The sequence below is a fragment of the Sminthopsis crassicaudata genome, chromosome 4 (genome assembly GCF_048593235.1).
Source record: "Sminthopsis crassicaudata isolate SCR6 chromosome 4, ASM4859323v1, whole genome shotgun sequence".
NCBI lineage: Eukaryota > Metazoa > Chordata > Mammalia > Dasyuromorphia > Dasyuridae > Sminthopsis > Sminthopsis crassicaudata.
The window spans coordinates 407,409,894-407,434,974 of NC_133620.1; the positions used below are offsets into that span (position 1 = coordinate 407,409,894).

General features: G+C 35.7%; 1 protein-coding gene across 5 annotated transcripts in view; it reads left to right on the forward strand.

Moving 5' to 3' along the window:
* Nucleotides 1-5,283: 5,283 nt before the first annotated feature.
* Nucleotides 5,284-25,081, forward strand: part of CCDC18 (coiled-coil domain containing 18) — a 79,319-nt gene continuing 59,521 nt past the window's right edge. For 4 of the 5 annotated variants that reach the window (XM_074262709.1, XM_074262711.1, XM_074262712.1 and 1 more), the window contains exons 1-8: nt 5,284-6,048; nt 8,602-8,736; nt 9,837-10,011; nt 11,289-11,459; nt 11,971-12,077; nt 14,374-14,502; nt 21,292-21,388; nt 24,422-24,543. In XM_074262709.1, the coding sequence (XP_074118810.1) occupies nt 5,606-6,048; nt 8,602-8,736; nt 9,837-10,011; nt 11,289-11,459; nt 11,971-12,077; nt 14,374-14,502; nt 21,292-21,388; nt 24,422-24,543 (1,379 nt within the window). In that variant the 5' untranslated portion in view covers nt 5,284-5,605. Of the gene's footprint in view, nt 6,049-6,189; nt 6,800-8,601; nt 8,737-9,836; nt 10,012-11,288; nt 11,460-11,970; nt 12,078-14,373; nt 14,503-21,291; nt 21,389-24,421; nt 24,544-25,081 lie in introns of those variants that run through there. The other variant, XM_074262713.1, reaches the window with a different exon arrangement.

The window sequence follows — 25,081 nt, forward strand, 5'->3', positions numbered from 1 at the left end:
TGATCTCATTCTTTATGCCTAAATCATGGACCCATTTTGATCTTATCTTGGTATATGTGTTAAGTGTGGATCCATATCTAATTTCTGCCATACTAATTTCCAGTTTTCCCAACAGTTTCTTCCGAATAATGAATTTTTGTCCCTAATGTTGGTATCTTTGGGTTTGTCAAAGATTAGATTGCTATAGATGTACCCTTTTTTGTCCTTTGTATCTAATCTGTTCCACTGATCTACCGTTCTATTTCTTAGCCAGTACCAAATGGTTTTGGTGACTGCTGCTATATAATATAGCTTTAGATCAGGTACACTTAGACCACCTTCCTCTGACTTTTTTTTCATTAGTTCCCTTGCAATTCTCGACCTTTTATTCTTCCATATGAATTTTGTTGTTATTTTTTCTAGGTCATTAAAATAGTTTCTTGGGAGTCTGATTGGTATAGCACTAAATAAATAGATTAGTTTGGGGAGTATTGTCATCTTTATTATATTCGCTCGGCCTATCCAAGAGCACTGAATGTCTTTCCAATTATTTAAATCTGGCTTTATTTTTGTGGCAAGTGTTTTGTAATTTTTCTCATATAATTCCTGACTATTCTTTGGTAGATGGATTCCCAAATACTTTATACTCTCAACATTTGTTTGGAATGGAATTTCTCTTTGTATCTCTTGCTGTTGCATTTTGTTGGTGATATATAAAAATGCTGAGGATTTATGTGGATTTATTTTGTATCCTGCCACTTTGCTAAAATTCTGAATTATTTCTAATAGCTTTTTAGCAGAGTCTTTGGGGTTCTCTAAGTATACCACCATGTCATCTGCAAAGAGTGATAGTTTGATTTCCTCATTTCCTACTCTAATTCCTTGAATCTCTTTCTCTGCTCTTATTGCTGAGGCTAGCGTTTCTAGTACTATATTGAATAGTAATGGTGATACTGGGCAACCTTGTTTCACTCCTGATCTTACTGGGAAAGGTTGCAGTTTATTTCTATTGCATATTATGCTTACTGAAGGTCTTAAATATATGCTCCTTATTATTTTAAGGAATAGTCCATTTATTCCTATACTCTCAAGAGTTTTTAGTAGGAATGGATGTTGGATTTTGTCAAATGCTTTTTCTGCATCTATTGAGATGATCATATGGTTTTTATTAATTTGATTATTAATATGGTCAATTATACTAATAGTTTTCCTAATATTAAACCAGCCCTGCATTCCTGGTATAAATCCTACTTGATCATAGTGTATTAGCCTGGGGATGATTCTCTGAAGTCTTTTTGCTAATATCTTATTTAAGATTTTAGCATCAATAGAATCTTATCTTTTTTCAAGACTTAGTTCTTTTCCGTTCCTGATCCCCCAAGTTAGTGCTCTCTCGCCTGCTCAATTTAACTTAGGCTTGCTTATCTAGCTGTAGCAGAATGGAAGTTCCTTGAGGGTGAGGACAATTTTTTTTTCTTTCATAGACCCAACACTTAGTACAGTGGCAAGAAGATTCACTGATAAATGGTTTACTGAAATGAATTCAAGCTGCAGGGAGGAGATTTTTGGCTCAACATAAAGGGTAAGATTCCTATACATTTACAACTGTCTGAAAATGGAGTGGGCTGCTTTGTGATATAGTGAGTTCAACTGGCTTGGTCACTTAGTGATGATGATGAGGATATTCAAATATTGATTATAGAGTAAATTAAATGACTTCTGAAATCTCTTCAAACTCTGAAAATTTATAGTTACATAATTTTATATCCCTTAGTACATGCTATGTACCTAACAAACATTAAAAATGATTCTTACTTAAGTAAAATATATCTAAGATATGAAAATTATGCTTAGGAATACAAAGAATTCCTGCCACATAAATGAACACATTAATGGTAGCTTTAAGGTAACCTAAAAATATTGAAACAGCAAGTATATCAGAAGTTGCACCCATTTTACAAGGGCCAATGGTGAGGCAAGAATCTGAAGCAGAGGAATCAGAATGACCTATCTTAATATGTAAATTATTGTTAGGTTCCAGCTGTTATCAACTATAGAGGGTTGGAATTGTTAAAAGATGTACTTAAGATTCAGTACAGTTGATGAGATAATTCTCTAGCTATGGATGTATTCACTCTAGTCCTTAAATACTTCAGCATGACTATATCACCACACCACATTGGGCATGCGCAGCTGTAGAATATCACATCACCACATTACCCTAAGTATTTGCCAACTAGATTGACCACATCACTATATTACATCGAGTATGTGCTTAGAGAGTAGGTACTTAACTACAAGCACCCTAATATCTCCATACTTAACCCATCATCCCTTCTCTGGATTCCTTTCTCTTTTTACAAACTTGACTATATCAGCTCAATTATATACATGATTCTCTTGCTTGGATCATTCCATATGCTTTCTCCCAAGCTATTAAACACAGGTGGATAGTCACCTCATTTTGCTATCTACTTTCACTACTAATTTATATTTCCTTATTTTGAATAGGCCTTCTCTATTATCAGAGCTGATCTAAACCTCTTTTTACCCAAAACTACCAATGCCAGTCCACATACCACTTTCTTCCAATAATTATCTTTCCTTTCTACTTTATTGCAGATCATAAAATGTAACACATTGACAATATGCTCCACTCTACATCTCAAAATCTCTGTACATATTTACTCAGTCTCTCCTTACTCCTACCAATGAAGAAGTGGACCATCTTCTTATAAAGGGAAATGCCTATTTTGCCTTTAATCACATCTCTCGAAGTAACTTGTCCTATTGATCATTCCCCATCACATTTCATATTAAATCTCCCCAGTTCTCTCCCAATTCACTGGATCTTCTATTTACTTCCTGAAAACATTCTTAGGTTCAGTCCATGATTAAAAAGCATAAAAAGCCCTATTATTGATCATTCTTCTCAAACTATTTTCTCACTTCCTTTTCACTGTCAAACTCCTCAAAATAAATTCTTGCCTTCACTCACTTTTTTCTTCTTTATCACTCAATATGGCTTCACATATTCTCACTAAGGCTCCAACTGTTAGGCACAATGGCATTTCTTTAATCCTCATTCTTTGCTCCTTCAGACTCTGCTGACCATTCACATTGCCCATCTTGCACACTTTCTCCTCTGGCTTCAGTGACATAGTTCTTTCTTCCACCTTTTTCTGTTTTATCACTCTTTACTTTCCTTTGTTAGATGATCGTCTATTTCCCACATCCTTGAGGAGCTAGATGGCACAGAGGATAGAATAATGGATCTGGAGTTCAAATACACTTATTAGCTGTATGACTTTGGGCAAATCACTTTAACCTTGTTTGCCTCAGTTTCCCCAACTGTAAAATGGGATATTAACATCTCACAAAATTGTGGCAAGGATCAAATCAGATGCAATTTTTCAAATACTTGGACCATGGTGACACACAGTAGTGACCCAAGAAATGCTTGTTTTCTTTCTTCCTTCCCTTAGCATGGCTGCCTTCATCCCAAAGCTTTTGGGCCCTCTTTTTTCCTTTATATGCTTTTCTGAAATGCACTTCCTGGCCTCACTTCCATGATTTCTATCCTGATACATATCTAAATACATCTGCATTATCTAACAAGCAGGGCACATCTCAAACCCAGAAGAGAGCCCAATTTCCTCTTTAAGCTCTTCCCCTCCTTCAAACTTCCCTATTTCTACAAAAGGGAGGCACCGCCACCACTCTCTTGGTCACCCAAGTTCATCTTTGACACTCTGTGCTTCCTCTCAGACGGCTAGCCTTTTGGCTTTCATTTAGGTGACCACTATATGAAATCTTCAGGCCTTCACCACCTCTCCCCTGGAGAATGCCACAAGAATCTCTAAATTGTTCTCCATGCTTCTGATCTCTTCTGGATTTACTCCATTTTCCATATATTGCCAAAATAATCCTAAGGCAAGGGTCTGATGATGTCACCTACTTATTTGTTCCTCCAGTGACTCTCCACATTGTCATGAGGATAAAATACAAATTCCTTCTCTGACACTAAGGCTCTCATACAGTCAGGGTCCTTTCCAACCTTATACTAGACTCAGTTAAACCGGCTGTCCATGGAACTAGACATTTCATCTCCCCATCTCCCTCTCCCTTAGTGCTCTTTTCCCCCTTTCTTAATTCATTACATTCATTATACTATTTGCAGACCTTTTAGTCTATAAGATAGACTAAATCTTTCCTTTACACTGTAGTTCTAGCTTAATTTTGCTAATTAAGGTGAAAAATTAGCCCCTAGGAAAAATAGTTTATTTGTAATTCTTTTATAAGCTTATTTTAGTAATGACTATTATGCAGTGAGAAAACATGTACCAAAATTGTTTTGAATCTGTTCTAAATATAAACCAAAAAAAAGGTTTTTTTTGTTTTTTGTTTTTTTTGTTTTTTTCTACTTTTTTCTTCTAGTGTGTTTGGTTGGAGAAAGTTGAGGGATTCTGCTTTTACAAACAAACGTACGACTGAAAGGAAGCTTGGAAGCAGGATGCATTTCAGGCACACTTAGATTCTACCAGCCAGTGATTTGATGGGTGTGTGTGTGTGGGTGGGTGTGTGTGAGAGATTTGGCCTTGAAAACTGAAACAAAAAAACGAGAAAAAAAGCAAAACAGAAAAATATACCCGTTTTCAGCTGCTGTCCAAAGAACTAGATAATAATAGCATTTCCTCTTTCGATGTGTTCTAAAGAGAATTTTGATCAGTTTCTGCAGAAAGTGGGCAAAGGGAGGGGAGGGAAGGGAGAAGGCCAAAGACAAACATCCAGAAAAGCTAAATCACTGTGAGGTTTAGAACTACCAAGACATTCAAGCCCTACACATTTCTTTTTAAATTCTTAATTTCTAATATTAGTTAAATTCCTGATTTCGTAGAAAGGTCCCAGATTTGCTTCTCCCCTTCCCCTATGCAGTGGCAGTGAACAAAACCCAGGCGGAAGTTGCGGACACTTTGAAACAGATAACAGAAAAGAGTCACACCGTTAACCAAAATCTAGTAGTTTGTAGGAAAAAAGGGCGAGTGCTCACAGCACCCCGTTCTGAGGCAAGGATGACCACCACTCAGCCTCAAGGGAGGAGCGCTTTACAGAGGGAAGACTCGGCGCGGAAGCGGCGGGATTAACGCGGAGCACCGCCACCCCGCCACAACGCCTCCCAGCGCCCCGCGCCTCTCCTCCGCAGCGCCAGCGCACACGTAGGCAAGAGCCGGCCGGAAAGGCGACGGGCGCGTTATGAAACAAAGGGGAAAGTCTCGGACATCACCAATTCCAGCCCGGTTCCCAGTGGGGCAAAGCCAGGGGGCGGATGGTGTAGTCCTGGTCACGCCTGCCTGCCTTCCCCGCCCGGTGACGCGAGGACAGTCGCAACCCGGGGGATGGCGGCGACATTTAGGGCGGCCCCTCTCCTTTCCAGAATGTACTTTGCTGATCCCATTAGTGAAGACAGTTGTCCCTGAGGCCCGGGGGGTGGGGGTGGGGGCCATCCAGCTGCGGGCAGCGGGAGGGCTCGGAGCGTCTGCAGGCGCTTACCTGGTACTCGATCTCCAGCGAGGCCTTGAGGGGCATGGGCTGATAAAAGCACTCTTTGTGGCCAGCCGGAAGGGTGATGGTGAAGTCGCTGTCCAGCGACGGTGAGAAGCCCGACGCCGCAGGCGGCAGCAGCACCAAAGGGCCCACAGCCACTAACAGAGAGAGGGGGATCCAGACCCTGGGCTCCACCATCTCCATCGGGTCTGTCAACAGCTGGGCAAACTTGGGGCCTTCCGGCTTCCTGAAACGCTGGCAAGCGTCCCCTCTTCACCGGAGACTCGCCAAGAGGATTTACTTGGAGTCTCGGGCGGCTGTGCACAGGTCACCCCCGGACAACGCTATGCCGCTCCAGCCGGTCCCCCTCACAGCCTCAGCCCTAGAACTTGCAACTCTCCTCACCCAGGACCACTGCTCGTCCGCTCACGGGAGCATGCACGCCAGATCCACAGCCACTCTCTACCGGGCGCCTGAGATGTCCACGCCTCTACCTCCGCAGCTTTCTCCAACACAAGCCAAACGGTGAGTAAGGGCCGGTACGCCGGGTGAGGACTTTCGGTAAGTTACGCCTCAAAGAAGGGACCTTTCAGCTTCCCCCTTCCGCCGTCGTCCTCTTGGGAGAATTGTGGGAAATGTAGTTCCTAGGATCGCCGAAGGGCGCAACTTGGACGAGACTCCCGGACTACAGTCCCCGAAAGGCTTTGTGCGCATCCCGGATGCGTCTTGCGCTTGCGCAGGATGGGGAGTCGGGAAGGGGGTGTTTTTAACGGTTCTCGCGGCTGTTACAAACCAGAGGTGATCTGGGAGGCGTGCGACGTAGAACCTTAGTGAGGCCACTCGGACCTTTCCCAAAGCGGGCCAAGTAGAAAGGCCTCAGGCCGCAGCAGCTGAAGGCGGAGGAGAAGCAGAGGCGCTCGCCGCCACGGGGTTGGGTTCTGCCTTCAAATACTGCACCTGCGGCGGCGGTGGGCGAGTAATTCTGAGAGACAGGCCTGGAACCAGGCCTGGGCAGAGCGCCGTTGTCCATCTCTTGTCAGCCGGAGGAGGGAACCATGAACTCGGGTTCCCATCGCTCCCTCGCCTCTCTGGGGTGGTCGGAGCCCGACAGGATTGGCTCTCTTTCCTCCAGAAAAGGGAGAAGCCAAATTACTACCTTTACGTCCTCAAGACACGTCTTTGGGCCTGGTTCAGATCTTAATTGGGGGCTGAAGGAGAATTTCCCATCCTCTTCCTCCTCAAGTCACAGCAGCCTCCATCCGAGAGCTTCTTTAAGGTGTGTGCCCATGCAGGATTCTTCCCCTTAAACCCTCCGCCGAAAGCGGAAAGCCTGGAGAAGTTTGCTTGGAAGGGGGAGGGGAAAATGCCATCCCTAGTTCCCTTTCTGAGCCGATTTGTGCCTAGAGACGAATGTTACTGAGGATGTGAAGGGTCCGAAGGGACTTGTCCACTCCGGCCGCGGGTGGATGTGGTGGGAAGAGCGTCATCTTCACTAAATAAATAAATAATAAAGAAGAGTGTGTGGGGGGAATATTGAAATTGCTTAGGAGTTATCGCCTTTTTATGTGGTATTGTACAAGAAGCCGACTTGTAATAAGTGAGGAGACAAAAGTAACCTTCCTGTAAACGCCCCAAGAATCTGTGTGCACATATATGCACCTACATGTACATATTATGCATAGTTACAGTTATGGACATATCAGTAGGCTTGTTATTTCTTGGCTATTAGTTGGGAGAGTTTTATATGAAATATATATGTTCCAATTCAGTAGGATAGCTGCCAAATTCTATTTTAGTGTTGGATTCCAGTGGCCTTTCCTATGGTTCACTTTATACCCAATTTTCCCCTTTTTCTTCACAGGTAGTTAGACGTCAGGTTAAACAGGTAAGATAGGACAGTTAAGAGAATCTTTGGGCAGCCCGTTTTCTCTGGAAAAATTAAAGCCAAAAAGAAAATTTAAGGATTCCAGTCAGTTCAGCAAATTTATTCACTGCCACAGTCTGTATTTTGGTGTCTGTAAAGTTACTCCGAAAATTTCCAGTGCAACTGATTTGGCATCAGTTACTAGTTGTTAGGATTGTAAACCAGTATTTAGTTCCTCGCTTAAGCAGGTGTATTATCTCCATGTTTTGGGAGGAGCAGGGAATTGGGAGAGGAGTGCACCAGTACTAAGTCCTTGACATGCTGATAATGTAAGAGGTTGGAGAGATATTTAATGATGTACAGAGTTTAAGGGCCCTGAGAGAGCAATTTAATTTCAGGTTTAAGAAGAAAGATTTTATTAAAAAAAAAAAAAGGAAAATTGTCATAATCCTAAATACAACTACTTTTATCATTGAAATACTAATGTTTAAAAAATGGAATTTTGTGGGAGATGAAGGGGAAAATTTGTTTCCAAAAGTATAATATTCACAACTTTAGAGGTGCTAATTGAAGATTAATCTTTTCTAATTTGGATAAAACTTTTAAAAATAAAATCAGTATGGATTGGGCTGAACAGTTTTGCCAGCAATAGCAACAACCTCATGAGGCTTTATTTTATAATTCTTTATTGTGACATTTTATTACAAAGTCCCTCAGATTCCTTTTTCTATATAATTACGCTGGTGTGATAAAAATCATGTTTTTTATACAGGGAATATTTGAACCAGATTTGGAAAACAAAACCAGGAAACTGTTGAAAGTGGTTTTTTTGCAATACAAATAAGAATAAATATAAAGCCAAACAGTTAATGAATTTGGATTAGATAATACATCTGTCCAACATGATTGAGTCAGATTTTTCACTGACTTGAAACTTTTAAGTAAAATAGAAAATCCACTAAGTTTTACATTATGAAAGATAAAAGTAGCTGAAATTAATCAACTTAATCTGAAGATTATAGATTTGAAAAATTGGTAATGTTAAACAATAAAATCATCTTGTAATTTAGAGGTTAATATAAGTTAGAAGTAGAAGGGATTTTAGAGGTAATTTAGTCCAATTCTTTAATTTTTCTAAATGAGGAAATGAAGTTGGGAGAGGTTATGTGACATATCAAAAAAGCTAATAAAACAATGTGGCTTTTCCCCCCTAGCCAAATAGAACCCACTACACTGGAATACTACAATAAAGATAATGAAGAAGAAAATCTGTTAGCAAATGTTGCTTCATTAAGAAATGAATTAGAGAAAACAGAATGGAGCTTACAGAATTTAGAAGAGCTTTCTATGTAAGTGATTAAATAATTTCTAGAATTATGCACATTATGCCTAAACTTACTGTCCTATTAGGAAAATTGAAAATTCTGAATTTTTTTTTCCTTCCCAGCTTAGGAAAAACTAGTCCATAATTAAAAAATAGAAATATTTGAAAAACATTCACATTAAGAAAAAATTGTAGTAATTTCAGATCGGGAAATCATATTTTTCCTTATAGATGAAAAAACTAAGATCTAGACATATGGGGCCCTCATCTCTAAAAGTATGGTAGCAGGTTCCTAACTGGTATTTCTCCCAGTTTTCTCCTTTCCAATCCATTCTACACATGGCTATTCAATAATCTTCCTAATAAAATTATGACCATGGTATTCCTCTGCTTAGAAAAAATCTCATTAGTCAGACTTTTCATTGTATAATATAAACTTTGTAACATGGCATTTAAAGCATCCTACAATCTAATCCTATCCTATTTTTCCAAACTATTTTCACATTATTTCTATATAAATAATCTGTGCATACAGACTAAACAAACTATTAACTTGTCCCTGTGACCAGAGTATTTTCTCATCTATTTTTTTAGGATTCTTTTCACATTAGATACCACTTTCTCTCTCTGTAATTTTCCCTGGATTCCTCAGAGTTATTCCTTTAAATGTTCTTAGAGCACTCTTTGTCAGTCCCCCACATCACCTTTTCTCTTAAGGGGATAATCTCCTTAAAGAGAGGTAGGGCAATGACTTTTCACTTTTGTCTATGTTTCTCAATTACCTAGAAAAATGCTTTGATTGAATTTGATAAATTTTAAAAAATGTTTAAATTGTGATTTTAAATTTATGTACAAAGATTAAAGTTATAGTCTTTTAGTATTCTATGAAGAGAAATCTTGGCTGTTCTTTAACTTTGGAAGATTGGTGACTTGCTCATGAGCAAGAAGTGGACTTTGGATTTTAATTTTTAAAGAAATAAAATTTAAATAGAAGAATCAGTAACTTCAAATATGTGAATCCATTATTTTCTTTTTTGTAAAATTTTCATTTCTCTGAACTTAAGAGCTTTTTTTCATATATTTACTTAAGGGATAGAAGAATTTTTTTTTCCTTTTTTTTCCTAGTAATGATGCAGTTGACACTTCTGAGAATGGTATCCATCCAACAAGGTTTGAGAGACTCTCGGTAGATGATCTTGTTCAACCTTTCCACCCTGGACTTATAAATTATTCTACTCATAAAAGTGTTGGTAAAATGCCTTACAACAATAGTGATTTCCAAAGAAAATCAAGAGACAAGGTTATTATTATTTTTAGCTTTATTTTAATAAAACATTTCTTCCTCTAAATGTGTTATGGTTTTTATAGAGACTGTCATCTATTGTATTTCTTATAACTCTAGTATATATTTTTGAGTACATAGACAATACAGTGGTTCACATTTCCTTCCTAAAAAAGTGTCAGTTTTAGGGCAAGTGATATTTTCTATCTTTTATATATTATTAGTTTTGTATGTATACAGTTTATTTGCACAACTGAATTTTAGCTACATGAAGGTAAGGCTTGTCATCTGTTTCCTTGTTTTTCAGCTCCACCCTCACCTCCACTTATGATAGGTGCTTGGATTTTGATTTTATTGTTTGATATAGTGGCAGTTTCTTAATCAATAAAAGGGTGTGCTATTAAGAAATCTTAATTAAGAGGAATTATTTCTTAATAGCAGACCCTATTATTGCTATACTTATTATCCTTAAGATTCAAAAATTAATAGTATTCATTATGGCTACTTTTTAAAAATTTTCCAATTCTGGGAACTGAAAAATTTTATTTTTTAAGGAATCTGCATGGCTAGTTCAATGAACTGATTCAAGTCTGAAGATAGAAGTAATTCCTAAATTCCTACACATGCTATGAAGGATGATAGGATTTAAGACTGGAAGTCACATCAAAGACGGTCTAATACGCTTAATTTACATATAAGGAAGCTAAGACACAAAGAGATTAAGCAGTTTAGCTAAGGTTGCCTACAAATAGTGAACCACACTGCCAGCCATATCTAGTACTCTTTCTTCTATTCTGTGAAATCCAGAAGACTATTACATATTCTCCTAGTTAAATATCTTATCTAAGTCATATTTATTAATTTTTAAAAATTAAAACTTTTTATTCACAAGGCATATGCATGGGTAATTTTTCCAACATTGACCCCTGCATATCCCCTGCTGCAAATTTTACCCTTCTTCCCCCCATCCTCTACCCCACCTAGCTGCAGTCCAGTACATGCCAAATATGCCAAAATACATGCCAAATCAATATGTGTATACATATTCACACAGCCATCAGGTTACGTAAGAAAAATCAGACCAAGAAGGAAGAAAAACATTTATTAATATAATTTGAAAATAGTAAATCCACCTGGACTGACTCCACTTTCTGACTGACCTGGCTGTAAAGAAATGGTTAGCACTCATTGACAAAACTGTTGTTAATCTTTATTTCTCATTTATAATGTAAAATAACTTTGTTTTTTTTAAAAGTAAGATGATCCAAAATAGATGACTCTCTTTTTTGCTGTAGTCTTATGTTGCATCTTCTATCACTAACACAAGTGTGGATCAGGAAAATAAAGGCCTTCGGGAGAAACTGAATAAACTTCGCCAACATAATGCTTCTTTGATCTCTCAGAATCATGCCCTAATGAATAAAATAGAATCTCTCCATTTTGAATTGACACAATCAAGAACAAAAGTATGTATCCTAAAATGGTAAATACTTATGTTTAGGGTAAAAGGCAATTTATCCTTTTTTTACATTTCCTGATTAAAGAAAAATATTATTCTGGTGTTTAGTATTGCTTATTCCTTGATCAGTTTTATTTATAGCAATTGTATAATACCAATTAGAGCTTTTTAGAGTAGGACAACTATTGGTATCATATACTCTAGGGTAATGAAAAGTTGGTTCCCCTTCCTTTATATGTAGTCCCATGCCTTAACATCTCTCCCGACATAACTGGAGCTACTTAAAATGTTAAGATTAATGGTAAGTAAATATGACCTTCAGATCAATAAAAGGGGGGGGGGGGGGACTGGGTTGTTTCTTTTGATATTTTGGTCCTGAAAGGAAAGGGTGGTGTGGTTAACTTTTGAAACTTAATTGCATTTATCAGTTTTGCAATTCATCATTGGGGTGGTGCTCAGTTTCACTTTACAGATGAGGAAACAGGCTCAGAGAGACTAAATATGTTTTTGTGTTTCAGATTTGTGTTCTTGAAAGTACTCAGTCACAATCCTTTAGCGTCCCAATTTTAGAAGAACAGATTATTAATTTGGAAGCAGAAGTTTCAGCTCAAGATAAAGTTTTGAGGTAGAAAATAAGAAATATTCTATATTATTATCTTAAATGTATGGCCTTGTTAAATTTTGTTTTTTCTATTATATTTTTAATGGCAGTGGCATTCAATTTTTTTTAGAAATAATGCCCAAATGTTTCACTGACTCTAATCTTCAGAGCTTTCCTTTCCATTATAATGCATTTTGTATGTATGATATATTTGTTTCTTGTGCCACTTCATTAAAATATACATTTCTAATATATATATATATATATATATATACATATATATGTATATAATTCTCTGTCTTATTTTTGTTACATTTTTAACATCATGTAATATAGAGGATATTAATCTTTACTGGCAGAAAACCAAACACACCACAAATGGGATGTTTTGAGATTTGCACTCTTCTCATTGTGCCTTAATTTTACTTAATTTTCTGATAGAGAGGAACTAGAGACTGAAAGGGAAAAAAGTTGATGAAAACAGCTCAGCAAATAACTATTATATTTGGAAAAAGTTTTTCCTTATAACTTAAGATAAAGGCTGTAGGTTTCATGCAAAATAAGTGGGCAGAGGAAGTAAAATTAGTAGTAGTTGAAAACAAGTCTTATTCTCCAGGTGCAATTCAAATTAATGGCTAAGAATTATTTGAATATTGTTATTCGGTCATATTACAAAATGCAGTAATTGAGCCAAAAAAAGACTTAACCTGTTATACCTTCTGACTAAAATTTGAACTAGTTAATTTTCTTATCCATTTTAATTACAATCAGACCTTGAAAACAAGGTGCTTAAAATCACAGGATCATAGATTTAAAGATAGGATCTTCAGAAGGCTCAGAGAAGCTAAGGGCCCCTTGCCCACAGTTATATGGATAGTAATACACTAATCAGTGATGGAGGGTAGCTTTTACTCTTTCCAGTGTACTTTTCTTCCTAATAAATTGTTTTATTTAGTAGTGGTATTGGAATAAAATGAAGAAAGGCAATCATATAATAATGAATACATTTATCAAGAATTGTTACCTTCTCATAACCCTCACTGTCTTACTTGCTGCTTTAATTCCTTTATTCAGTCAGCAGACATTCATTGAGCCCCAACTACATACCCTGACCCCTATTGGCCTCTGTTGGCACACACAAAGAGGAAGAGTGGGGCTTCTTTGACCTCAGGCAGCTTGCTGTCAATATTCCTAGATTCCCTTAAGGAAGAAGGGCATTGAGAAGGAGGAAGGAGTTGGCTAATGTTTTGGATTAAGGGGACTTCTGGGTAGAGTGAAGTCTTACTATTCCTAGAGCTATGTTCGGAGTAGAGGTCAATTAGTGACAAGACATGGGAGGAAATAAAACTGAAACGGATAGGGTAGTGTTGGTTCTTATTGTCATTTCCTTTACTTAGTAACCAGCCATCCCATTCTGGTTCATTTGCTAAACTATTTCCCAATATTAGTTATATGAGTAAGCAGCAAAATCTACCTAATGAACATAGCAGGAAAGACTATTTAGTAAATTCCTGAGCTTGAAAAATTTAAGTATCATTGTGGCTGATATTTGGTCATGGGTTGTGTGTAATTCTGATTACGTTAATATTTACTTGACAATTATACCTACCCTTTATATAGTGCTTCATGGGTTGCAAAATACCTTACAATTTCTCATTTTATCCTCATGATGGCACTGGGAGATACATGCTATTATTATCCCCATTTTATAGTTGAGGAAATTGTGACTGATTAAATGACTTGCCCAAGTCACACAGTCAGTGCCTAAAATTGGATCTGAATTCAGGTCTTTCTGAAGTCTTCCCATTGCTCTATCCATGGCATATCTAATTGCTTAAAAATAATTTCTTTTATCTTGAATTAAATAGGTATTAAGCTTATGAGAATATCTAACCTTGCTTTCTGTGGTAGAAAACAAGCCTATAAAAATGATTGTCCTGCATCTGAATATAAAAAATTGAATAAGAATACATTATTTTTTCAAACTATATATGGATGCTTTGTATTTAATAAAATATAAACATTGAAATTAGTGGTAGTTTTTCTCATCACTACATGCAAATTATTGTCATGGGAGTCTAATATTATTTATTACTATATATTCATTAATATATTGCTTTTGTTAAAATATTTATTAATGAATTGAATATTGAAATTTGAGGAACATATGCTGATTCATTGAACTAAGAAAGGTTAATTCAAGAAATGTCAGATTCAGAATTTTCTCTTTGCAGTGTTTTTGGAGGAATACCCGGTAATGTATACAAAATACCAGAATTCTAAAATGATCTTAAAACCTCATGCTCATTTCTTTTCATAGGGAAGCAGAAGATAAATTAGAACAGAGCCAGAAAACAGTGATTGAAAAGGAACAAAGTTTACAGAAATGGAAAGAGGAATGTTCAAATTTGAAACTGGATTTGTTTGAACAAAGTAAACAAGGAAAGAGGTATTTTTAAAATGAAATCATTTTTAGTTCTAGCAAATATAAGGCTATACTTTATTCTTATAATTATTTCTAAGAGGTAGGAAATTTAAATAGGAATTTTGAAAACAACTGTTTAAAATATTTTAAATGAGAATTCTGTAATGTTAGCATTTTTTCTTCATTTGATATTGAGAACTTCCATCTCTTGTAGAAGAGTGTTAGCACAGTTTTGTAATTTTTTCCAACTTGATTCAGCAGTATATTGGAGGAGGAAGGCCAGTGGATGTTTGCAATAATCTAGGACTGAAGTTTGGCAGGGCAAGATTGTCTAAATAAAGAGGCAAGGGATGGGAGAGAAGAGTACAGTTGAACCGACTCACTAGATGGGGAAGGTAGGAGAGTGTAGTCCATGAAGGGATGATGGCCTGCTACAGAACAAATATTTTTGAGAATATTGGAGTTCACAGTGAGGATGATGAACTGGGTTTCAGGTTGAAAACAGAAAAAGAGATAAAATAATTAGAAATTATAATTAGATAAAGGAATTTGAGAATCCATGAATGTAGAAGTAGTGACTTTGTATGTGATGTGTCCATATCAAAGATATGACCATGTCTTTGTGGGACTGAGAAAACAGGTCATGGAAAATGAGTAAATTGAGGATCTTGGAGATTAGGGTGCTTAAAGCAGTTTTGATTCTTTTGACAGTCCCTTTCCTACTTGGTAAACTCTTAATAGGTCCTTATCACTTCTAGGATCACATATGAAATATTCAAAGCCCTTTCACATTTAATCCTGGTTTTCTTTTGTCTTATTCCCATTCATCCTTTTCCTGCATTCTTATCATCCACCCAAACTTACCTTCCTCCTACTCCCAAATTACATTGGCAATCTCCATGCCTGGAATGTGCCTGCCTGCCTTCCTCTTATCCTTACTTTCCTTTAAAACTCAGCTTAAGTGTCACAGGAATCCCTTCCTGAATTCTCCAGCTACCAGTGCCTTCCCTGTCAAAAAATACTTTTCATTTATTTTGTGTGAATATGTAGTTACATGTCTGTTTCCCATTAGTAACATAACTTAGAACTGTTTCATTTTCCTTTCGTCTTTGTACCCCAATAGTTGGCATATAATAAATTCTCATTCATTGGGTGAAGTTGATCATAGAGGGTAAATAATGCTTTATCCACAGTAGCTTCTTGATCAGTGTTAAGTAGCACATCAATGAAAATCTCACAAAAAAGTGGACCACATATCTGATTTCAGTCTCCAAAATTCATAATACAGAGATTGGAAATGTTCCAGAAAAGAAAGTGAAGAAATCTTGTCAAGAATGGTTGGAAGGGTAAACCTAATTTGTCAGTCCCAGAACTTCTGAAGGCAGAAAGTAGTCTTCATTCTCTTTATTCCCTAGCTCTACTGGAAGCGTCATTTGTTTCCCTTTTTCTAACTTAGGTTTATTTTTATATATATATACACACACACACACATACACTAGGGAGAGAGAGAGAGAACTAGCTTCTCTATATCAAACAGAAATTGTGTCATGTTAGCAACATGCTATACCAACATAGCAATACCAACAATAGCAAGAGGAACTAAACAGGAATTAAAATAGTATAAGGTAAATTTTAGACATTTTCTTCCTTTGTCTTCCTATCTCCATTTCCCTGTCATGGGAAATTCAGTCATAGGAAAATAATATTGCTTATTTATGGCACATTTGAATGTTTGCAAAGTGCTTTCCATTTCTCATTTGAGTCTCACAAAAATATATGGGTAATCCTATAGGTATTATCTCCCTATTTTAGAGATGAGGAAACTGTGTTAGAGAGGTTAAGTATCTTGCCCACAGTCACATAGGATCAGATGAAGAATTTGAGCCCAAAGTCCTCCTTCCTTCAGATCTAGCAAAAGATCTTTTTGCTTTGGAATTCTATAGTCCTATTTATTTTTGAGTTATTCTTCTTGAGTTATCGGTAGAGAGAGACATGCCCTCCTGGCAATTACAATTACTAGTCTGCCCTAGGCCCAACAGAGTACCTTTGACCACTGACCTTTGCAGTGTCAACTCTACCCGGCTCGCCTCCTCTGAGGCCTTCAAAGATCTCTGGCCATGATCTCTTGAATCTATAGTTTAATAACTGGTAGTGCACTCAAGAACAGCCACGTGTAATCTTAAAAGCCTTTATTACACCTACTCACATAATGCCCTGACTTGTTGATTCCCTAGTGAATACCTGGTCTGAAGACCCACATGTCTCTACCAAACTCCTTACACCTCTCGGCTGTCCATCCGCTTGGGTTGGCTTGGCTACCCCAGGTTAGGTTTACACAAGAAACTATTCCATTCTTCTTTTACATGTGCTTTTTCCCAAGATAGAAGGACAATGAAAGGGAGCAATATAAATAAATTTAAAATAATTTTGATTTCTTCCCCATCATAATTTTGTTCTTCTGCTCCTTATCACTGCTTCCATTGGGAAAAAAAAGTACAGTTTTTAAAAGCTTTTTTTTAAAATCCTTACAAGGGATTTTGTTTATGAAGACTTGTATTTCTATACTTTACATACACTCTCTCTCTCTCTCTCTCTCTCTCTCTCTCTCTCTCTCTCTATATATATATATATATATATATATATATATATACACACACACTATACTTTATACATGCTTGTTGAATGAATGGCCACCAATGTGTTTGCTATTATTCTATTTTGTATCATTTGCAAATTTAAACGTAACCTAAGCCTTTTTTCCAAGACTGATAAAAATGTTATAATGATATAATGCTAAGAATACTTGACTAGAGAGAGACCCCTCTCATAGTTGACATCAGTTTAATAATGGTACAGACTCTCATTAGCCTGCCACCAGGCCTTTCTGCTTTATGACTATGACTACTTGGGTACCTTTTTACAGCTACCTAAATGAATTTTCTGAAGTGAAGATCTGACCATGTCACTATTATCTGTAAACTCCAGTGACTCCTTATTGCCTTCAGGGTCAAATATAAAAGCCTTTGGCATTCACAGCCTTCTATAACCTAATCCCACCCATCCCTACCTTTCTAGTCTTTTAAAAAATTATTATATTTGTTTTTAACATTTCTTTAGAAATTTTGAGTTCCCCCTTCTCTCCTTCCTTCCAAGTCCTCCCTTACCCGCTCTTTAGAAGGCAAGCAATATGATAACCATTTTATGAATGAAACCAAGAAAATATTTCCAATATTAGTCATTTTGCAAACAAAAGCAAGAAGAATAAAGTGAGACAGTTAGGCTTCAGTTTATATATTCAGAGCTCATAAATTCTGTCTCTGGAGGAAGAGAGGAATTTTCATTGAGTTCTTGTGAATTGTTTTGAATGATTGTTTTGTTCAGAGTAGTTGATCTTTCACAGTTGATCATCGTTATAGTATTAGTTATTCTGCACAATGATCCATCCCAATCATAAACCACAACTTGTCCAGCTATTCCCTAGTTGGTAGGTATCCCTATAATTCCCAATTCTTTGCCGCCATAAAAGGAGTTGCTACAAATAATTTTGCACAGATAAGTCTTTTTTCCTTTCTCTTTGATCTCTTTATGATATATACCTAGTGATGGTCAAATAATATGCATAGTTTTATAACTTTATGGACATAGTTCCAAATTATTCTCCAGAATGATTAGACCAGATCACAACTCCACTAGAAATTCATTAATGTCTTTTCCCTCATCCCCCTCCATAGATTTGAGGTGGTTTAATTTGCATTTTTCTAATCAGTAGTGATGTAGAACATTTTTTTTCATATGACTATATAGATAGGTTTGATTTCTTTGGAAAACTGTTCATATCCTTTGATTATTATCAACTTGGGAATAACTTATGTTTGTAAATTTAATTTGGTTCCCTGTATATTTGAAAAATGAGACTTAAAATTCTTTAATAATAGCTTTAAAATTATCAAAATATACACAAATTTAGTTTTCAACATTCGCCCTTGCCAAATCTTGTGCTCCAAATTTTTTTCCCTCCCTTCCCCCAGCTTCTCTCCTTTAGACAACAAGCAATCCAATATATGTTAAACATGTGCAATTCTTCTAAACATATCTCCACTTTTATCTTGCCACATAAGAAAAATCAGATCAAAAGAAAAAAAAAAAAAAGAGAACCAAAAAAAAAGCAAACAAATGATAACAAAAGGTAAGATATACTATGTTGTGATCCACATTCAGTCCCCATAGTCCTCCTTCTGGATGCAGATGGCTTTCCCCTACAAGTGGCCTGAATATCCTCATTGTTGGAAAGAACCATGTCCATCAGAATTGATCATAGTATAATTTTTTTGTAGCTGTGTACAATGTTCTCTTGGTTCTACTCACTTTACTTAGCATCAGTTCATGTAAGTCTCTCCAGGCCTTTTTGAAATCATTCTACTGATCATTTCTTATAGAACAATAATATTCCATTATGTTTATATACCATAACTTATTCAACCATACTCCAGCTAATGGGCATTTCACTCAGTTTCCAGTTCCTTGTCACTACAAAAAGAGCTTGCTAGAAATATTTTTGCACATATGGGTCCCTTTCCCTCCTTTAAAATCTCTTTGGGATACAGGCTCAGTAGATACTGGTGGATCAAAGGTTATGTACAATATGATAACCTTTTGGGCATAGTTCAAAATTACTCTCCAGAATGGTTGGATTAGTTCACAACTCCACCAGCAATGTATCAGTGTCCCAGTTTTCCCATATCCCCTCAAACATTTATCATCATTTTTTCCTGTCATCTTAGCCAATCTCAGCCAATCTCTTAAGTCTTTCCAGGAGAAATATAGTTTTTTCACTTGCCTCCTTCCTTCTTTCCCTCTCTCTTTCACTGTCTCCCTCCCTTTTTCCTTCCTTCCTTATAACATGAGTAATTTGAAAGTATATTTTGCATAATTTCACTTGTGTAATTGATAAGCTATTGATTGCCTTCTCAGGGGGTGAGGGAGGAGGAAAAGTAAGATGGGAGGGAGAGATTTGAAATTCTGAATGATAAAAGATGATTAAATGTAAAATAAATATAAAAGTGGTATAATATATATCATTAAAGAAATATATTAGCTATAAAAGAAATTAAGGTGGTATATTTAGTAGGTTTGAAAGATAACTATTAGACAGCCCACATGTGCTATTGATATTTAGTATGAAGAAATTAAAAAAAAGAATCCTGGTGGATACTTTGAGTCTTCTATGGAGGATTATCGACAGAAGGATATGCATAAAAAATATAGGATAGGAAGGCAATGGGAATCAGTTGAAGGAATGCCTATCTTTTTATGAAGTACAATTGTAGTTTTAGTTTATTTTACTAAGGCAGTAATATTTTGAAGAATAATTTCCATTGAAATTAAACAGCTTTGCTTTGTTTTTTAATGATTTTTATTTTCAAAATGTAGGCAAAGATAGTTTTCAATAATTACCCTTGCAAAACCTTGTGTTCCAAATTTTTCTCCCTCCCTTCCTCCCACTCCCCTTCCCTTGATAGCAAGTCCAATATATGTTAAATACGTATAATTTCCATATTTATCATGCTGCACAAGAAAAATCAGATCAAAAAGGGAAAAAAAAGAAAACAAAAAGCAAGCAAACAACAACAAAAATACTATATTATGTTCCACATTCAGTCCCCATAGGCCTCTCTCTGTATGCAAATGGCTTTCTTCACAAGTCTATTAGAATTGCCCTGAATCACTTCATTGTTGAAAAGTGCCAGGCCCATCAGAATTTATCGGCACATAATCTTCTTGTTGCAGGTACAAAGTTCTCTTGGTTCTACTCACTTCACTTAACCTCAGTTCACTTAAATCTCTCCAGCCTTTCTGAAATCATCCTGCTGATCATTTCTTATAGAACAGTAATAATCTATAACATTCATATACCATAACTTATTTAACCATTCCCCAACTGATGGGCATCCACTCAGTTTCTAGTTCCTTGTCACTACAAAATGGGCTGCTACAAATATTTTTTTCACATATGGCTCCTTTTCCTTTTTTTTTAATGACCTCTGGGATACAGGGCCAGGAGAGATATTCCTGAATCAAAGATGTGCACAGTTTGATCAGTTTTGCTTTCTTAAATATTTAAACTTAAAGTATTTGGGGAATTATTCATAATATTTTAGTATAAATGAGCTTTTATTATTATTCTACTTTTATGCAAGGTTTGTCATAATGTTTGTCATAACCAAAGAACCAAAAGATAACTGAAACCAGGGACTTTTTTTTCCCTGGAAGCAAGTTCCATGATATACTGCTTCTCATATTATACACTCTATGGGAAATTGGTAATAGAATTAGTGTAGTTCAGCAGAAAATACAGTAACTCAGGAGTCAAAGAATATATTTCACCTCAAATGATTTAAACTTGTGTAATATTGCACAAGTCTTTTACCTCCATGCCCTCCAGCTTTCTCATCTATAAAATGGAAGATTTGAACCAGATGACTTCTAAGATTATAACAGTAAAGTATTGTTGGGGTTTTGTTGTTGTTGTTGGTGGTGGTGGTGGTTTTTTAAGCAGTTATTAAAGAATAGTCATTTGCATTTGATTTAATTAGCTTTTGTACATTTAAATTCTGAAATTATTTTTAATTTTAAACATGGTCACTTTTATAATTTAGTTTAATATTGTAAATTTTTAGATTTTCATTAAATAGAAAACATTTTTGTGAGCTATCAAATTGGAAAGCAAATATTTTAGGATATTTCAGAAAGTTGTCTTTTTCAGATATTACATATTTTTTAATCCTTTACAATGGCCAAATATTTATGTTGTAGAGTCGAACAGCAAAGGAATGAAGCAATGGAAAATGCTGAAGAATTGGGCAAAGCTTTCAAAGAATATAAAGAAAGAGTAGCTGAAAAGTTGGAAAGGGTAAGAGATAACATATTCTGGGGGCTTTTTAGTCATTATTGTTCAGTCTAGAATTACAAAATTATTGTACTAAATTTCAGCAAAATCAGAGTATGTTATTTGTATGAAATATATTGATTACTTTTTGTAAAGATGAAGAGAAGATGTAATGTGCTCTTGAAAATATAATAAACTTTTGAGTTTCCCTCAGCAATGTTTCTTAGTTCTTTTGCTTTTGGTAAATATTTGTTGAATGAATGAATAAAGACACACAGTTTTTGCCTTACTTTTTTTTTTTTTTTTTTTTTTTTTTTTTTTTTTTAAGGTATTGTTTTATTTTCCCCTCAATGGCATATGAAAACAATTTTTCACATTATTTGATTTTTTAAATCTCTTCCTCCCTCCTCTACCTTCTGCCTATTTATTCTTCAAGGCAGTAAGTATTCTGATATAAGTAATTGTGCTTTACTTTCGACTCCTTTAGGCAAAAGACTCTGAAGCTGAACTCAGATTGGCTGGGATTGGGGACAGGGCAAAGAGTGTTGGTGCTGAAGTGTTTGGGCTGATGTTCCACTTAAGCTAAATGAGAATTGGCATAGTAGTTTTAGCATCATTACCATGTAAATTCTAAGAAAAAGCATAAGTGGCCGATGGCCTAGGAGCGGCTTGTTTTGAAAAGAAAGATGGTGGGTAGCTAGTTATGCCCATATGATACTCATCTTCTGACATCTAACTTGGGCAGGAAGAGAGCTTCTTCTGTCGTCCTTGTGACTGTTCATCCCTGCTTGGGCTGGCTTATTCTTTCTTTTCTAGTTTCTTCTTGTTTTGTTGTGTTTTTTCCATTTCCTTTCTTTCCTTCTTTCCCCTAATCATTTTCATTTCATTCTCCTCTTTTCTCCATATGACTTTTCTCTTTTCCACCTTCAGTCACATCCTGAATGACCTCAAGAGACATATATGCATAAAACTAACACATTATCTGTTGTTAAGAAGAGCTAGACTTCTCACTAATTATAAATTCCACTTACACTAAGCACTTTTAATAGAGTCTAGAGAAAAACCTTAGATAAATAAAAAAATAGGACCCTGTTTTATAAAAACAGGTTAAAGAGTTCTTTCTCTTTATAAATTTCTGAACTTACTTCTCCAATTGCCTTTCAAACCTCTTAAATTGGATTCCAAATAGACATCTTAAACTCCACAGAACTACAGCAGAACTCATTACTTTTTCCTTCAAACACTTCCCCCCAATACACTTTCTCTATTACTTTGGTACAACATTCCCAGTTTCTCAGGCTTGCTATCCAAGTGTGATTGTAGAATTCATTTTCTCTCAACTCCCCTTCCCACTTCAATCTATTTTTAAATGATTTAATCAATAATCTAATAAATTTAATCAGTGATTAGAAACATAATCCATAATATAGAGAGAAGGCTATCATACTAGCTATCAGATAAGAATAAGAATCTTGATAGGCCAGATCATATTGGGCCAACTTCCTGATTTGCAGATCAAAAAAAAAAATCTGCAAAATTGGTCAGATATAAAAGATTAACATTAAATCAGAGTTCAGAGGAAGATTGAAAGGAATGAGTCAAAGGGGTTTTTTAGCATGAATAAATGAGAAGATATTGACAAAGGTGGGAGTTAGCAGGGGTACCAGTTTGAGGAGCAAGAAGATGAAGTTAATTTTGGATACATTGGATCTAAGGAGGTAGTAGAAATGCCTAGTAGGCTGTTGGTGGTATTAATTGGAACTCAGATGAAAATACCCATTTGGAAGAGATATAAATGTGGGAATTATCAAAGACTGGTTATTTAAGTTTAAAATGAATTTTAAATTTTACCAAATCCATCCTTCCTCCACAAAACCCAGTGGAGAGATTTGAAAGCAGAGCATTAATGAACTTTGAAATTCAATTCAGCAAGTGTTTAAGGGCTTGAGTACAAGCATTGTGTTAAACATGGAAGATACAAAGATAAAAATGATTTTCTCTGCCCTCAAGCTCACATTCTACTTGGGAGATATGACAGTAATATATGATGAGGGCAAATGAAAGAAGCAGGAAGATTTTGAGGAAGGAAAGAAATCTTTAAGAGAAATAGTAGCCAAAATCTAGTAGGAAATTCCTATAGTTAAGAAGCTAAGAAGAAAAGTCAAAAGAGCAAAAAAGGAAGCAGAACCAAGATGGTGCAGTACTTAGCAAATATCAAGGAAGAATAAAAGCATTTCAATGAAAGGGAAGGGTTAACAATGTCAGGTACAGAAAAGTTTAAAAAAAAAAAAGTCATGATTTGACAATAAAGATGTTTCTTTAGAATAGGGATAGGTTTGTTTTCTGCTTCATAAAATATTCCTTAGAGATAGGGAAGAGAGAATATTGGCTTTACATCTTAGTGGTAATCATGTCTGCTTTCGTAAAGCTATAGAACTATCTCCTAAGGGAATAAGATGGGCAGGTGAGTTTTCACTCAATTTTATAAGATAGTTACAGATTTGTGGGTATTTGTTTCTAAAGGCATTTGCTGCAAAGTAGTGATTAATCTTTTGCAGCAGCAGAGAAGCTGTTGTCTTGAAAGATTCCCCTTTTAGGAATTAGGAGAGTAGAGATTGGGAAAAAGCTAGAAGACAAATTGCTTCATTTTTAATCTGGAATTTGTATTTGCTTGCATTGTGGCATAACTTTATAACATTAACTATTAATTATGGTATTGCCTTCACTGAAAGTTTTTTCAGATGATTTGCCCATTGGGGTCCTTTAAAAGCAAAGAACTGTTGCCCTCAGGACGGACTCTGAATAATAATGTCTTCTCTTTGAAGGGATGAGAGTTGACAAAGACCCTTCTTCTCTCTTCCATCTCTGCACTTCATTTCAAGTTTAAGTAAACTTTCTCTTTTCCCCATAAACTCAAGAGTTTTAGGGAAAGGAAAAAAAAAAACCAATAAAACTTTGTTGTCAGCCCTCTTTACACATTTTAGAACCCAGGTTGTGACATCCTTAAATCATGTCACATTTTTAATGTTAGTGTTTTCATTTCACTTAATATTTCAGGTTCAAGCTGAAGAAGAGCTGTTAGAGAAAAATCTAGTAAATTGTGAAAAAGAAAATAAAAGATTACAGGAAAAATGTGTTGTATACAAAGAGGACTTGGAATCCATGAAAGACAAGCTGAGGTATGCTGTGTATCTGCAATGGGCAAGACAGTTCTATTAAGATGAAAAAAAAAAAAAAAGAAAACCAAATTCTCTGTAAGGACTAAAGGTGGCCTTAATTTATTAAGAATAGCAATTTCCCAACATCTTTGTAAGTTTAAATAAAAAATTTCCAGGAATAAAGATAGATGAAATAAAAATGATATAATTTGTTAGCACAAAAGAATATTATATTGATAAGAATTTAAGATTTTTTTAATTTAATAGATATTTTAATTGTTTCAGTATAGAGATGAACATTTTTATTAAAGTAGTGTCAATTAACAAATGATCCAAATTGTATTTTGCATTTATTTCTGGCTTAAAAACAAAAAAAAACCAGAACATCCAAATAATATCATTAAGGAATTTGGTCTCCATAACAGTTTTTCTCCTTTACTCTTACTTATCAAAAGTTTGTGAAAAATAAGGATGTTTATATAATTTGTTTCATGTAGGTAGCATACTTAAAATGCAAAGTCTATATTTTTCTTTGTTACAAATACTCATATGCTATAAA